Below are 14,476 nucleotides of genomic sequence, written 5' to 3'. Positions count from 1 at the left end.
CGGATGCGTTCCCAACAAGAAAAGTGGGATGATAAGTTGCAGTACAACGAATCGAGGTCAAACTACGGTACAGAGACCGTGCATGTGTGTGTGTGTATGTGTGCGTAAAGAATGCAGTGATCAGACCGACTAGGGCGAGAGCATGACACAAACGCTTTTGCCGGTTGGATGTGGGTGAATCGTGAAGACGGTGGTGGTGGTAGTACAAGTGCGTCGATGCGATGCGCTTATCGGCGGCCGGCACCGGGGACGTGGCGACCACGGCGCTCGGGAGCCTGGTAGGCGGTGACGGGGGCGGTGACGCTGACGGGCAGGCTGTCGAAACCGAACGAGCGCAGCATGTCCTTGGTGTCGGGGTCAACCTCGAGGCTGCCAGGAGCCGAGGTGTCGAGAGCCGAGACCTCGGGCACGTACTGGTCCTTGCGCTCACGCTCCTCCTCCTGCAGCTTGAACGAGATACCGCGGACGGGACCACGCTGGATACGCTTCATGAGGTGGGTGGTGAAACCGGCAATCTTGTTGCGCAGACGCTTCGAGGGAATGATGGCGACCTCATCGATGACGCGCTTGTTCTGGTGGAAGTCGACGTTCGAGAGACGAGGGTAGTACTTCTCGATAAGCACGCGCGAGGCACGCTTGGTAGTCTTGGTGCGAACGCGACCCTATTAGGTTGGTGAACGGAACATCAAGAGAATTGGCAAGCAGGTCAGCATTCTTGTCGGCTGCAATGATGTTTAAGAAGGTTGCAGCAACACGAAGTTGCAACGACGACGTTTGCTGCGGGACGACAGCTATGGCGAAAGAAGGTTGTTGAACCAGCAGCATTCGTCGAAATCGACTTAGCTACCATTCTGGTGTACTCTGTCGGGGTGCTGATCCCGTCACTTTGGAGCGAGAGAATGCCTGGTCTACTGCAAGGTCGGCGAACAGTCGGAGCAGCGAGAATGTGTCTCTCATGTCGGGAGGTGTGTGTCGTCGAAGCGATCAGGGTGCCCATGCACTTGAATCCTTCCAGTCACCAGATGCGGGAGACCACCAATCTAGAGCCCTACGAAAGGTATCGTGCACGTCTTTCATACGGTTAAGTGTTTGAGGCGCAGTACGCAAGCTTGACCTTCCCAACAGGCAGCGCAACCTGATCCATCGTGACCCCAACCAAATCATACGTTCAATCCTTTCTGCATGACTCTCTCTCCTCCTTTCTCCTGCCTACTCCGTGCAGGTCGATAGGCTTAGTGGGCCTGATCGCTGGTCGTGTCGATTAATCTGCTGTGGCAGGTATTATATGAGAACTGTACGGCAGTCCGTGGCTGCCTGCTGGTGATTCCATGCTGATGTATGAAAGGTGCTAATGCTGTCGTTGTCCTGGCCATAGCTGTGTCGATGGGCTGCAAACATCGTGCGTCGTGTGTGTATGCTTGCTGTCGATGCTTACCATATTGGATGATTCTTGAAGTTAGTGTGAGGCGACGGTGAAGTGTGATCGTGAAGAAGAGGATGAATCTGTTGACGGCGACCTTGACTGGGCTCTGGCAGCCTCTCGAATTGCGCTTGGTTGAGCTGCAACTCTGGCTGTTGCGCGCTTCACAAGCCTGACTGACTGGCTGAACGGGCCTGGCTTCTGGATTATTGCTCTGCCTCACAGCCGGCCTCACTCAGGTCGGGCTGTCTCATTGACTTGATGTGCTACCACCCCACGCCTCAACCGTTCTCAAGGACTGGCCGTTAAAGAGTGACTGACTTGCGCTCTGCTCTTCGAATCCAAATTCTTGGACTCATCAGAAATTTGTATTCATCTTGGACCGGCCGCAGACATTCACGTGATCTCCTCTTTGGATGAATGAATTCGAATTCTAATTTTCCCTTGAATTTAATTCGAATCTAGATTGAGCCGGACTGCTGCCTCGAAAAATGATGCTGACGACTCGAGAAGAAATCCAACAGCAGACTGGCGAATGTGTCTGGCTCCGATACTCTGTCCGCTCTGAGACTGCAAGTCCAGCGTTGATGTTCAGGGTTGTAGACTGCCAGGATTTCGAGATTGTGACAAAGAACAAGGCTGGCTCGGCTGGCTGGAGTGGGCGTGAGAGAGTGAGACTGCTGGCCCGACTCGCGCTGGTCGAGCGAAGGTCGAGATGGTTCGGCGTCGTCGTCGACACTTCGCTTGAAATCGCTTCTTCTTCTCTCCTACTCCATCTTTCATCAACCGGTACCTTTGTTCACCACCTCTTCAAGGTTAGTAGCCGCACGCAGCCACTTCCCATCATCGCCGACCGACCGATCGACCGACCGAAGTCAGCACGCAGCAGTCTGCGATCATCGACACCTGAAGGAATTATAAGCAGCTCGACAATTTGCAAATAGCATGATGGAGTGCCAAGCAACAATAGCAAAGATAGCAGCAGCATCTGCTCTCCATCTCGACACAGGATGATCATCATGCGCCACCGTCTTGCACAGTTTTGAATACACATATCTACAACCAGTCGACGGACCGCATATGTCGCATCGCCTGGTCGCATCCTCGACCTAGTCCAGCTTGTCGCGCAGCATAGCAGCGCGCTGTTCCACATGCAGCTCACAACGCATCCACGCCAGCATAACGAAATGCCAGCATCGATTCCATGCTGCAGAACCAGCCATCGCCAACAACTCGTGCATCGACCGTCCGCCATTGCACAAAGCACGTCGAAAGTCGACCTGTACCTCTCCAGATCCATCTCTTGGCAACCCCGCTCGTGTTTCCACCTTCGGTCGGCTCGTGTTGGGAACGTCACTAGTAGTCACGACTGGCGCAGAACAGGTCTCCAACTAACCACCAACTCGTCATTCGCCCTTTGCTTGCCTGTACCTGCCCAGTAGATCACATAATCGCCCACCATGGTTCGCATTTCCGTTCTCGTAAGTAGTCGCACCTTCAAGTAGAAGCTTTCATTCGCCGTCGTCTTCAATAAGTTGCTGACCGCTTTCCTCCCTTCTCACTTGGCATGTACAGAACGACGCTCTTAACAGCATTGTCAACGCCGAGCGCAAGGGTAAGCGCCAGGTGCTTGTGCGCCCTTCGTCCAAGGTCGTCATCAAGTTCCTCTCGGTCATGCAGAAGCACGGTAAGTTTCTTCTTTCGGACACAGCACAGCAAAGCATTGCACAGCATCGCACGATTCGCATTCGTCACAACCCACAGTCAGCAGAATTGGAAGTTTCGTCAAGTCGAAGAGAAGAGGAAAAGCATGGCATCGACAAGGACTGGCTGGGAGCAGGATAAACGATCAACTCCGGAGTTATAACTAATGGGCAACTGGCTTGCGACTTGCTCCTCGGAGTAAGCTGCACATACCAGCGTTCATCTTTAAGGCTCCGGAATAGCAAACTGCAATTGCTATGCTTACCGCGTGGAGGGGCAATACTTCTACCTCGAATCTGCGCAAATTTTCGGCGTGCCACATCATCATCACCTTCCACCACTCTTTTCCCCTTTTCCACGTTCCCGGTGATGCGATCAAGATGCGAGGTTCAGTGCTTTGCTGTCCCGAAGCTGCTGGGTCACAGCGTTAACGAAGCCAGGTTACTGATTTTGACTTTTCAATTGGTGTTTCCAACCATGGCAGGCTACATTGGCGAGTTCGAGGAGGTCGACGACCACCGCTCCGGCAAGGTTGTCATCCAGCTCAACGGCCGCATCAACAAGTGCGGTGTCATCTCGCCCCGCTTCAACGTTCAGCTCGGTCAGATCGAGAACTGGGTTCAGCAGCTCCTGCCTGCCCGTTCGTTCGGCTACGTTGTGCTCACCACCTCGTCCGGTATCATGGACCACGAGGAGGCCCGTCGCAAGCACGTTGCCGGCAAGATCCTCGGCTTCTTCTACTAAGCGTATCGTCCCATCAAACCCCAAAAGTAATTCCGTGATCGTCCGTTGACGGTTCACGAAGAGAAACTGCTCCCCGTCATCTTTCCCCCTGTGCTGACAATGTTATCAGCCCCAGCGTCGTACTCCCCCATCCAATCTTGGAAACGAGGCCTCCCTCTATTTGGGCAGGCCATCGTAAGGGATCCAAGGAAACGGCGCTGGTCACACACACACTTCTCCATATACTGTCGTTGTACAATATGTCGATCCTTCACTCCATCCCACATGCATTCTTGCTTTCCTCGTCGAAAGATAGGGGAAAGCATGTTCAATCAAAAAACATCATGATGTGTTGCAGACAGAGTTGCGCGAGAGGAAGAGTGCTGCATGAAGGGCTTTGGGTGGAGGAGGTGAGCAGCGCAAATATGCAGTCAGTGAGCCGGCGGTTGGTGCAATACTGGCAAGAGGGCGAGCCGAGCTTTAATTTTTTCGAGAGAAAGGCGTGTGTGTTGGTCTGAGTGGAAGAACGTGGCTGTGTGTGTGTGTGCTTCGTCACAGCGTGCTTGCATGTGTGTCGAGACCAACACTTTTTCTTCCCGGAGAGCTTCATCCGACACTGCACTGCCTCGTCACTCACCTCCCTCTTCCCGACACCACCAACTCGAAACTGGGAAGACGTCAAACACCATCCTATCCTCTCGCTCCAAAGATGGAGGCGAAATACGTCGCATGGCGGTCTGCCTACCTCCGCACCTCCCCCGCCGGCCTCTACTGCTACTACAACGCCAAAGGCGACAATGGCAACGCCATCACCTGCTCGGAAGCTCACGGCTATGCCATGCTCATCTCTGTTCTCCACGGGAATCGTACCGACTTTGACGGTCTGTTGAGCTTCTTTCAACGGTTTCGAAACGATCGTGGGTTGATGTGTTGGCAGATCCGGTCGGCGAACCAACCTGGTGGGGGAGAGGTGGAACCGTATGTGGAGGAGGATGGTAGGACATCGGCTACGGATGGAGATGTGGATATCGCTTCATCGCTGTATCTGGCGTGGAAGAAGTGGGGTGGTGAGGAGAGGTATAAGGTGGAAGCGGATCGGTTGACTTCTTCCATTTTGCGATATACGATCCATCCGCACCTTGGGACGCCGTTGTTGGGTGACTGGGCGAACTGCGATACCCCCGCTGGTAAGAAGTTGTACGATAGCACCAGGACGAGCGATTTCATCCTCTCTGCATTTGCGTTGTTCTCACGCTACCATTGCGATGCTTCCGAACGCACGAGGTGGGAGTGGGTGCTTCAATCGACCAAACAAGTCGCACTCTCCTGCGGTGGTACCACCGGTCTCCTCCCCGATTTCCTCACCTTCAACACGAACACGCAAACCTGGCACCCTGCTCACGGCAAGCTCCTGGAATCCGACCACGACGGCAACCTCAACTGGAACGCATGCCGTACACCCTGGCGTCTCTCGCACTACCTCGCCACCACCGGAGACACCTCCATCCTACCCTTGCTGCAACACGCACACCACTCGGTGAGGAGCGAAAGCTGTTTCAGTTTCCCACAGATTCCAGCTGGAGTCGATCTCCAGCACAAAAGGGCGCTGGTGGAGTACAGCGATAAGGCGTTCATCGCTCCTGTGGGGTACATGTGCTATGTGTTGGGTGATGCGGAGGGTCATAGCAGGTGTGTGGCGGCGTTGGGGGAGGAGGAGGGCGGGTATTTTGGCGATACGATCGATGTGTTGATTGCGGAACAGGCGGGACACGCGAATGAGTGGTTTTGACTTTGACAGCAAAGCCATTGTGGGATACTTGCGTGTGTGTCTGTATGAAATGACATTGCATCCTGGAAGCGATACCGTTGACACAGCGAGAGAAGCGCCAACTCGTTGCAGCTTGGCTACCCGTCCACCTGCACGCTTCTACTTCTTCTTCTGACTCGTCGTGTTCTTAGGCAACTCCCTAGTGTACGGCAGAAACTCCCTGCCACCCATGTACGGCACCAACGGAGGCGGGATCCTCAACCCATCCTCGGTCTGCCAGTTCTCCACCACACAGCACAACGCCCTCTCGGTCGCACAGAGCGTACCGTTCAACATGTGCACGAACGTCTGCTTGGTATCACCTGGCTTCTTGAAGCCGCACCTGACGTCCAACCTCCTGGACTGGTAGTCGGTGCAGTTGCTGCACGAGACCAGCTCCTTGTACTCTCCCTGGAAGGGGAACCACGCTTCGAGGTCGTACTTCATCGCGGCTGCGTTGTTGAGCGCACCGGAGACGATGGCCACGACGTGGTAGGGGAGCTGGAGCGACTGGTAGAACTCCTCCGAGTTGGCGAGCATCTGCTCGAGCATGTCCCACGAGGAGGCAGGGTCGGTGATGCAGAACTGCTCGATCTTTTCGAACTGGTGGACGCGGAAGATACCCCAGGTGTCCTTGCCGTGCGAACCGGCTTCTTTGCGGAAGCACGTCGAGTAGCCGGCGTAGCGGATGGGCAGCTGCTTGGCGGGTTCGGTGAAGACTTCGTCCGAGTGGAGCGCCGAAATGGGTTGCTCGGAGGTGGCGATGAGGTACTTGTCGTCTTCATCGCCGGTCACCTTGTAGAGCTCCTCGTCGAACTGGTCGAGCTGCGCCGTCTTGGCCATGACCTCCTTGCGCATCATGAAGGGGGTCATGATCTTCTTGTAGTTCTTCTTGCGCAAAAAGTCGAGGCCGTAGTTGATGAGCGCCTGGTTGAGATCGACACCGTCTCCGGTGAGGAAGAAACCGCGATGACCCGAGATCTTGGTTCCGCGCTCCGTGTCGAACAGCTCGAGACGGTACATGACCTCGTGGTGGCTGAGGATGCCCTGTTTCTTCTCGACCTGTGCGTTGGGACCGTCCGGGTGCCACTTGCGCAGCTCTGCGTTGTCGTCCTCGGTGTTGCTGATGGGGACCTTGTCGCCGACGATGTTGCCGATCTGCATGGCTTTGGTCTTCATCTCCTGCTCGGCGGCGACGACGGAAGGTTTGAGGTCGTTGACTTTGGCGTCGAGTTGCTTTTTGGTGGCCATCTGCTCGTCTGCATTCTCCTTGGCTTTGCGGAGCTTGGTGATCTCAGCTTGTACGGCATTGACATCGCGACGTGCGGTGTCGAGGTCCTTTTGGAGCGAAACCCAGTTCTTGTAGAGGGCGAGCACCTCGTCGACGAGCTCTTCGGATGCGTTGCGCTTCTTCTGGGAGTCTTTGACGAGCTGCGGGTTTCCGCCCTTGTCGGGCTGGAGGAGGAGGAGATCGATCATGGCGGGCTGAGCGGGTGTGTGTGAGGAGGACCGAGATAGATAGAGGAAAGGTGTGACAAGTGTCAAACGCAGTTCAGATGTTCAAAATCTGTCACACACACTTTCGACTCTTCTTGGTCGCACTGTCAAAGCGCTTTTCTTCCTGCGCAACCAAATAGAATGTGAGATCGTCAGAATTGAACTAGACTCAGTTTTTTTGGGCAGAAAAGTTGCGAATCCGAAAGTTTTGCTGAATGGCAGCGAGGCAGACGGCGAGTGTGCGTGCCACTTTGGAAGAAACGCTGAAACAGCGATTCAGTTCGTCTTTGCGTATCTTCTCCTCGCCATCATCATCCATCATCGATCCAAAATGTCCGTCTTCGTCGACCTCGATTACGAGCTTCCGGCGGCTCCTGCCAGCTTCAAGCCCGGACAGTCCTCCGCCTCCGCCCTCTCGGCCCCCACCACCCACGTCCTTCAACCCGTCGGACCCGCTTTCCTCGCCCACAAGCGTCGTCAGCTCAACAACCTCACCTTTGCCGAGGACGACAAGATCATCTCCGACTCTCTCGCTGCCGCTGCTGCCGCCGCTCAAGCAAACGGCGACGACGATGCAGGTGTCGGTGACGAGGATGAGTCCGAGGAGCTGCTTGCTCGCGATCCCAAGGAGTGGAAGACCCAGGACCACTACGCCGTCCTCGGTCTGTCCGCATTGCGATGGAAGGCCACTCAGGAGCAGATCAAGATCGCTCACCGCAAGAAGGTGCTCAAGCACCACCCGGACAAGAAGGCTGGCTCTTCCGGTCTCACTTCGGATGACTCGTTCTTCAAGTGCATCGCCAAGGCACACGAGATCCTGAGCAACCCCGAGAAGCGTCGTCAATTCGACTCTGTCGACGAGTCCATCGACGACGAGAACGTCCCCACCGGCAAGGAGCCCGCCGACAAGTTCTACTCGCTCTGGGCTCCCATCTTCGAGCGCGAAGGCCGCTTCTCCGAACCCAAGAACGGTCCCGTCCCCCACCTCGGCGACGCCAACTCCACCCGCGACCAGGTCAACGAGTTCTACGACTTCTTCTACAACTTTGACTCGTGGAGGTCGTTCGAGTACCTCGACAAGGAGATCAACGAGGGTTCCGACAACCGCGACGATAAGCGATACACCGAGAAGAAGAACCGCAACGAACGCGCGCGCAGAAAGAAGGAGGACAACGCACGCCTCCGCAACCTCGTCGACAAGGCTCTCTCTGTCGACCCGCGCATCAAGCAGTTCAAGGCCGACGACAAAGCCGCTCGTGAGGCCAAGAAGAACAAGGGTCGTCCTGGCGTCAACGGTGCCGCTGGCGCTGTCGATCCTCGCAAAGCCGCCGAGGACAAGAAGAAGGCCGAGGAAGCTGCCAAACTCAAAGCTGAGCAGGAAGCCGCCGCCGCCGAACAGGAGAAGGCTGCCAAAGCAGACGCCAAGAAGCTCAAGGAAGCAGCCAAGAAAGCCATCAAGAAGGAAAAGAAGGCGCTCAACAAACTCATCACCGACAACAACTACTTCTCCTCCTCGGCCCCCACCCCGCAGATCATCGAAGCTCAACTCAACGAACTCGACGCTCTGTGCGAAAAGCTCGAAGCCGCCAAGCTCGGAGAGTACAGGAAGAAGGCCGAAGCCGCAACCGGTGCCGATGCTGTTAAGAGCCAGTTCGTCAACGCTGCCAAGGAGGCTGGTATCGAAACTTCTGCTTTCGCTTAATCGCAATATCGATCTGTTGTTATAGATGGTTCGTCATGTAGAATTTCCATTTGCAAATCACTTCTTTCTTTCCACATTTCAACGTCTCCGCTTCTCCAGCATGTGATCCGTCTATCACCTCATTTCACACAACTTCACAGACAAGTATCGAGAGAGAATGCTTATGTTTTGCGTATGTGTGTGTAGAGATTGGCAAAGGGGACGGTCTGACAGACCGCTGATCCCGCACCTCGTTTTGATGGTGATGAAACGCCTGCAAGCCGCGAGCTTACCGACGCAGGGAAAGAAAAAGTACAACGTCGACGAGGACGATCGACATCTTTTCATGAAAGCGTCATCGTCTGATGAAGCGCTATCCAAGAACAATATAGACGGCAAAAAGGTTGGCAAGGTGAAAGTAGAGGATCACTTTGGACCAACGACGAGTGAAAGATGAAAGAGGACGGAGGCGAAAGGACGAGAAGCTTAGAAGACGAGCGCGGCGTTCTTCTGCTTCTTGTCACCACCAAGCTCGAAGTGCTTGCATCGCTTCAGGGCGACGTGCGATCGGTACTTGCACGCGGTGCACTCGAGACGCAGCACAACCTTCTTGGTCGTCTTGGCCTTCTTGTGGAAGACGGGCTTGGTCTGACCACCGTAACCCTTCTGCTTCCTGTCGTAACGACGCTTACCCTGAGCGTACAGCGAAGCCTTACCAGTCTTGTACTGGGTGATCTTGTGGGGGCTGTTGGAGGTTGAATTGGCAAGGCAAAATGTCAGCGACATTGTTCAAGGGGAGACGGCGGAAGGTGACGCAGCAGCAGTCTAATTGCAGGCTCCTTGTGCAATAGTCGTGTTTCCTCCTTGTCCACCAGTCCAAGCGGTTAGGTTGTTCAACGTGCTTGTCCGTCATTGCCCTGATGCCCTCCCTGTCGATCCAAGAAGGTCGGATTGTGCTTTGTGGTTGAGATCCACCATGCTGTGTGCAAAGAGGCGCCAATAACACCACTCGAGCTTTCCTGCCAGCCTTGTCCCTAGTCGGCAACCATGTTGGCGATGTCGAGGTGTTTCTGCTGATAGTGCAAAATGCTCCCCACGCCCAGTTGAATGCGATGCTTGCTTCCAAAGTGATGCTGGTCGTTCCTCCGGTGCGTTGCGCTACCGACGCCGAATGTTCCTGACAGTCCATCTAAGCTCTCTGACCTGCAGACCCTTCCAAGTATCCGACCTGATGATCTTTGTGTATCCTAGCTGAATTCGTTCGACATCATCTGACATGTCCATACTGCTGCTGCTATGGGATCCGGTGACTGCTGCTGTCGTCGCTCCATGGTCGAAATGAATACTCACGTGTGCTTCTTGCAGGGCTTGCCCTTGCAGTAAGTCCTGCGCGTCTTGGGAACGTTGACCATTTTTCTGTTGATTGAGATAAAGACGTCGATGGAATGGCGATGCGATGGTGGTAGAAGGGACAGACGATGGAGAGCGGAGAGATCAGAGCCTGATCGATGCTGTGTGGCTTTGGGTGCTGACGCTGTGTGCTGCTGGTCGACGCTGTTTTTACAATCTCAAAAACAGGTTCAAGACAAAAAGATGCCGAGTTTCCGACTTTGTCGTGGTTGCTGCTGACGGTGGTCGTTACGTTGTAGTCGGGTGGCATGCACAGCGTCGATGAAAAGGTGCTGTATACTTACGCTATTCAGTGATGACTTGAGGATTGGTGGAGAAAGGTCAACCGGTTGGTAGCGTCCGCACGTTTCGGATGATGGCGAGCACCGCCAGCTGCTCTGCTCAGCTCGATTGCCAGCCTTGGTCGGCTTGCTTGGCTGCCAATCTCGCACCCTGAGCTCCCTTAAGTTAAATCTCGGATTGACTGCTGGCCTGCCACCTTTCTAAACCGACAGATTCGCTCAGCCAATGCCCACTCTTCAACTTGGACTGCGCTCTGCTGTTGCTCGTTTCCTCGACTGCCGCTCGTAAGTTTAGGGTGCGCTGCCTCGAGCTTCAAATGTCAGATCAGCTGAAATTGTCCCGTCTCTCAGGCTCGTATTTCGGAATTAATCTCAACGAGTTTGTATTTAACCCAAGACAGGTCACGTGTATAAATGCGGCCGATGATTGAATGGCCTTGGGTGCCCCTCGCCCTTCCGCCTGTCCTTTTGCACCATCTCTCTCGATCAATTCCTTCTCGGACCGTATCATACTCATCTTCGTATGTATGAGCATCGTTTGATATGAGTTTTGAGAATCTTGGTCTTGAACACGATCGACGGACGAGACGTATAGAGTCTTGTGTGAGTGTATCGTGGGCAGAAGATGGTGCATCACGTGCAGCCTGGAGATCAAAATTGAATCTAAATTGAATTGAAATCTGAAAGGCATCATCTTAGAGCGTAGAGGCAGTAGAGTGGCTCCCCAAGAAACTGTGGCTGGCAATGCTGAGAAGCTTCAGGTTGAAGAGTCTGAGGCCCAAAATGACGAGGCTGCAGTCTCAGCTTGGATGCCACGGTGTGAGCGAAGAAGCTGGAACAAGTCGAGAATGTCAGCTGGAGAGAAGCTCAAGGCCTGAGCAGCAGCTGCGGTGCGGTACGAGAGTGTGTCTGCGAGCCCCGTTGGATTGTGGTTGTTGTCGTTGTCACTGGCCATTCGATCTCTACCACGCCCATCACCATCATCTCAAGAACGTAAGTACATGCCAACCTATTGGATACAGCAGCATCGTCAGCATTCGTCAATACCAGCATCCGTGCTCGCCAGCCCGTCACAGCAGCCATCAATGGAAGGCATCACCGTTCAGCAGTCTCAGTCTCAGCCTCTTGCCAACGATCCCAGCGAATACTCCGCATTGCATCAGGTCGGTGCTTCCACAGCATCTGTAAAGCCGCGTATCAACTACTTCCTACAGCATTTACCTCAGCAGACGACAATGTATTGTGGTGTCTCGTTCCGAACAGCGTACAGAGCTCAATCTGCAATTGGTATCGCATGGTGGACCGAGGACCATCCAGCACCTCAGGGGAGGATCCGCAGCTTGCGTCTATACGAGCGATTGCTGCCGTCTACAGTTCCGGTTGGGCTCCGTCGACGGCAACACGTGTTCACAGCGCCGAATAAACGATCCGCCCAAAGACTCGACAACAGCAATCACAGAAAAGATATTACCCATTACCTGACGAACGCAGTCATCCACCTCCTAGACCACACGGATTCGACCGACGCGACGATTGCTGCTGCCCTCATCTCTCATCGAAAGATCAGCATCTGACCTTATGTCCGACCTCGTCTTCTTGCACTATTCCCACACACCAGATCATACACAATGCCTGCTTCTTTCAAGCGTTACGTTCAGGTTGGCCGTGTCGTCCTCGTCGAGGAGGGCCCCTCCGCCGGCCAGCTCGCCGTCATCGTCGAGGTCATTGACCACAACAGGGTAAGTTGCCACCTCGCCAATCAATCACCACGACATCGAACACTTCAGAGCAGGAAAGCAGCAGATGCAGTCGGAGGATCGGACATGGCAGATACACAGCAGGATTAATCCGGGGATGAGGCAGGAAATGGGGGGTCGGATCGCTTCGTTGTCGCACAGTTGCATTGCTCAAAATGGAATCAACAGAGGGCATTGCGTATCCGAAACAGCAGGCTGCGGACCGGCACGAATTACGAACGCACCTATGGAGGCTCCGGTGGATGATACATCTTGGTGGGGAAGAGGACGCATCTCATATGGTTGGGTTGGCAGTGAAGATTCAGGACCGGCGACGGTCGTCACGTTGTGATGGTCGACGGAGGAAATGATATCGCTGGTTCTCAGCGGCTTTGGACACCGTTATGCCCTCTCCCGTTTTTGATGGGGACACCAACAAAATGTCTTGATTCGAGACGCTTTCGCTTTTCGTCATGAATTGTTCGATGTCGTGGTACAGAGAGGCTTTTATTCCAGAAACATCTCGCTGACATCACTTCGATTCGTCTCTCCTTTCAAACTCTCTCAGGCCATCATTGACTCGCCCAGCACCGGTGTCGCCCGTCAGGTGTTCGCCTTCAAGCACCTCACCCTCACCAAGCTTACTGTGCCCGGTCTTCCCCGTGCTGCCGGCTCGACCGCCGTCAAGAAGTTCTTCGACAAGGCCGGTGTCGCCGAGAAGTGGGCTCAGTCCAGCTGGGCTAAGAAGCGCGCTGCCGTCAAGACGCGCCGCTCGCTCTCGGACTTTGACCGATTCAACGTCATGCTCCTCAAGAAGCAGCGCCGCAACGTGCTTTCGCCCGCCACCAAGAAGGCCTCTGCTTAAACAATAGCAGCGACTCTCTTGTTCTCGGTCCGGTATCAACTCTCTTGCAGCATTCTTCTCCTACACCCTCATACATACACACAGGCAGACGCGATGCCTTCAATCGATGGACGGGCTTCATCCTGACACGCCTCTGCAATCTAAAGCTCGCCGGCTATAACAGGATCGACCGACCCGTGCCCTGCTTTGTTCTTTCCCCCTCGTTTCTGGGCAGTCTCGGGTTGATCTTTCTCTTCTCCCCGCAGGGTCGATCGTGCAAGGCTTGGCAGCACCTGATACCAAGGCAGAGGTGTTGATTCGAACCACGTTTCCATCGATCCGATCATCGTTGTCTGTCACCACTTTCTCACACCACACTCATCCTGTATTATGCATCTTTTTGCGCTCCTTCCCAGAACGAGGGGGAACCAAAAATCAACACATACATTCCCGTCCTTCCCTGATGTGTGTCTAGCCCTCATCGTGCTCCTGAAGAGATTGACAAGATTACAACGGGTGAGTATGACCGTGATGGCGTTTTGCAAATGTCGATGCCAGCTCAAAGTGGCACTCAGCAGTCCATTAAGTCGAGCTCGAACACGCTTGCCCCACGGAGACGGCCGTGCGGTGTCGTTGACGCAGTTTCCGCCCTGAAGGCTCCTTGAGAAGCTCAAGCTCGCGCCGAGACGAATGACGTGTCATACAGCGGAAAGAGTTGTGACGGTGAACAGCAAAGACAAGACCGCGGACCAGGGAAAATGAGGTCCGGCGCACGGGTCTCGTTGGGCGGATAATTACGGTATACAGTAAGAGCTATGAGGTGTCCAAGCGAGTTGAAGAGTCTCGTGCCACGTTTTGGCGTACAATACACACGAGGGGCACTTGAACGGCTTTCTGGCGCCGTTTTGTTTGGGTAAAGTGATATTTTAGAGTAATTAATCAGATGGCCGGGCGGGCCTGGCCACGAGTGACGAGGACCGAGCTTAGCCAGCCTCGTCTCCGACCTCAAACACAAGAAACTCTAAAAATCGGAATTCGTGGCCTCAACACCTGCTAACTTGAGTCAGTTTGACTTTTGACTGGTCTGCAGCCTGCTGTTACTCGGAGCTCAGTCGGCGCTGCCGTTCTCGATGGGCCCCCGCTTCGAGGTCAATCCCATCACTGCCAAAGACGATTCATTGTTTGCTATGCGCACAAGACAGTCGCAACGACGCCGCCTCCTTCTTTCGGACCCTCTTCATCTCCTCCACCTCTACCTTTCATTGGCGACCGACTAGCTTTCCATCCGTCGATTGGTTCAACCCCAGACGGCGTGTGAAGGCTTGTATTCCGAATCGCCCTCGACATCCTCATCCTTCTCTTCGGGCGTCGGG

The 14,476-nt window shown here is 54.5% G+C and overlaps 11 protein-coding genes across 11 annotated transcripts; 7 read left to right on the top strand and 4 right to left on the bottom strand.

The window, feature by feature from the left end:
• Positions 1-227: 227 nt before the first annotated feature.
• PHSY_006561 (40s ribosomal protein S17) lies at positions 228-825 on the bottom strand (the record flags this gene model as incomplete). The annotated part of the gene is made up of 2 exons (XM_012337161.1): positions 228-662; positions 754-825. The coding sequence occupies 2 exons, from the start codon at positions 823-825 to the stop codon at positions 228-230; spliced, it is 507 nt and encodes a 168-aa protein (XP_012192551.1).
• Positions 826-1,911: 1,086 nt separating this feature from the next.
• On the top strand, positions 1,912-2,364 carry PHSY_006560 (hypothetical protein; the record flags this gene model as incomplete). Its single annotated transcript, XM_012337160.1, has 1 exon — positions 1,912-2,364. The coding sequence occupies one exon, from the start codon at positions 1,912-1,914 to the stop codon at positions 2,362-2,364; it is 453 nt and encodes a 150-aa protein (XP_012192550.1).
• A 516-nt stretch (positions 2,365-2,880) lies between these two features.
• PHSY_006559 (40S ribosomal protein S22) lies at positions 2,881-3,265 on the top strand (the record flags this gene model as incomplete). The annotated part of the gene is made up of 2 exons (XM_012337159.1): positions 2,881-2,901; positions 2,996-3,265. 2 exons carry the CDS (start codon positions 2,881-2,883, stop codon positions 3,263-3,265), a joined length of 291 nt encoding a protein of 96 aa, XP_012192549.1.
• Positions 3,266-3,493: 228 nt separating this feature from the next.
• Positions 3,494-3,868, top strand: PHSY_006558 (SSU ribosomal protein S8P; the record flags this gene model as incomplete). The annotated part of the gene is made up of 1 exon (XM_012337158.1): positions 3,494-3,868. The coding sequence occupies one exon, from the start codon at positions 3,494-3,496 to the stop codon at positions 3,866-3,868; it is 375 nt and encodes a 124-aa protein (XP_012192548.1).
• Positions 3,869-4,556: 688 nt separating this feature from the next.
• PHSY_006557 (hypothetical protein) lies at positions 4,557-5,636 on the top strand (the record flags this gene model as incomplete). Its single annotated transcript, XM_012337157.1, has 1 exon — positions 4,557-5,636. The coding sequence occupies one exon, from the start codon at positions 4,557-4,559 to the stop codon at positions 5,634-5,636; it is 1,080 nt and encodes a 359-aa protein (XP_012192547.1).
• A 138-nt stretch (positions 5,637-5,774) lies between these two features.
• PHSY_006556 (seryl-tRNA synthetase) lies at positions 5,775-7,133 on the bottom strand (the record flags this gene model as incomplete). The annotated part of the gene is made up of 1 exon (XM_012337156.1): positions 5,775-7,133. The coding sequence occupies one exon, from the start codon at positions 7,131-7,133 to the stop codon at positions 5,775-5,777; it is 1,359 nt and encodes a 452-aa protein (XP_012192546.1).
• Positions 7,134-7,482: 349 nt separating this feature from the next.
• Positions 7,483-8,853, top strand: PHSY_006555 (hypothetical protein; the record flags this gene model as incomplete). The annotated part of the gene is made up of 1 exon (XM_012337155.1): positions 7,483-8,853. One exon carries the CDS (start codon positions 7,483-7,485, stop codon positions 8,851-8,853), a length of 1,371 nt encoding a protein of 456 aa, XP_012192545.1.
• Positions 8,854-9,318: 465 nt separating this feature from the next.
• On the bottom strand, positions 9,319-9,618 carry PHSY_006554 (60S ribosomal protein L44; the record flags this gene model as incomplete). The annotated part of the gene is made up of 1 exon (XM_012337154.1): positions 9,319-9,618. The coding sequence occupies one exon, from the start codon at positions 9,616-9,618 to the stop codon at positions 9,319-9,321; it is 300 nt and encodes a 99-aa protein (XP_012192544.1).
• A 508-nt stretch (positions 9,619-10,126) lies between these two features.
• On the bottom strand, positions 10,127-10,492 carry PHSY_006553 (hypothetical protein; the record flags this gene model as incomplete). The annotated part of the gene is made up of 1 exon (XM_012337153.1): positions 10,127-10,492. The coding sequence occupies one exon, from the start codon at positions 10,490-10,492 to the stop codon at positions 10,127-10,129; it is 366 nt and encodes a 121-aa protein (XP_012192543.1).
• A 1,116-nt stretch (positions 10,493-11,608) lies between these two features.
• Positions 11,609-12,097, top strand: PHSY_006552 (hypothetical protein; the record flags this gene model as incomplete). Its single annotated transcript, XM_012337152.1, has 1 exon — positions 11,609-12,097. One exon carries the CDS (start codon positions 11,609-11,611, stop codon positions 12,095-12,097), a length of 489 nt encoding a protein of 162 aa, XP_012192542.1.
• Positions 12,098-12,151: 54 nt separating this feature from the next.
• Positions 12,152-13,124, top strand: PHSY_006551 (hypothetical protein; the record flags this gene model as incomplete). Its single annotated transcript, XM_012337151.1, has 2 exons — positions 12,152-12,262; positions 12,828-13,124. 2 exons carry the CDS (start codon positions 12,152-12,154, stop codon positions 13,122-13,124), a joined length of 408 nt encoding a protein of 135 aa, XP_012192541.1.
• Between the last annotated feature and the right edge of the window lie 1,352 nt (positions 13,125-14,476).

This window comes from Pseudozyma hubeiensis (assembly GCF_000403515.1).
Source record: "Pseudozyma hubeiensis SY62 DNA, scaffold: PHS59, whole genome shotgun sequence".
NCBI classification, from domain to species: Eukaryota; Fungi; Basidiomycota; class Ustilaginomycetes; order Ustilaginales; family Ustilaginaceae; genus Pseudozyma; species Pseudozyma hubeiensis.
This window is presented reverse-complemented; position numbering and strand designations above follow the sequence as displayed.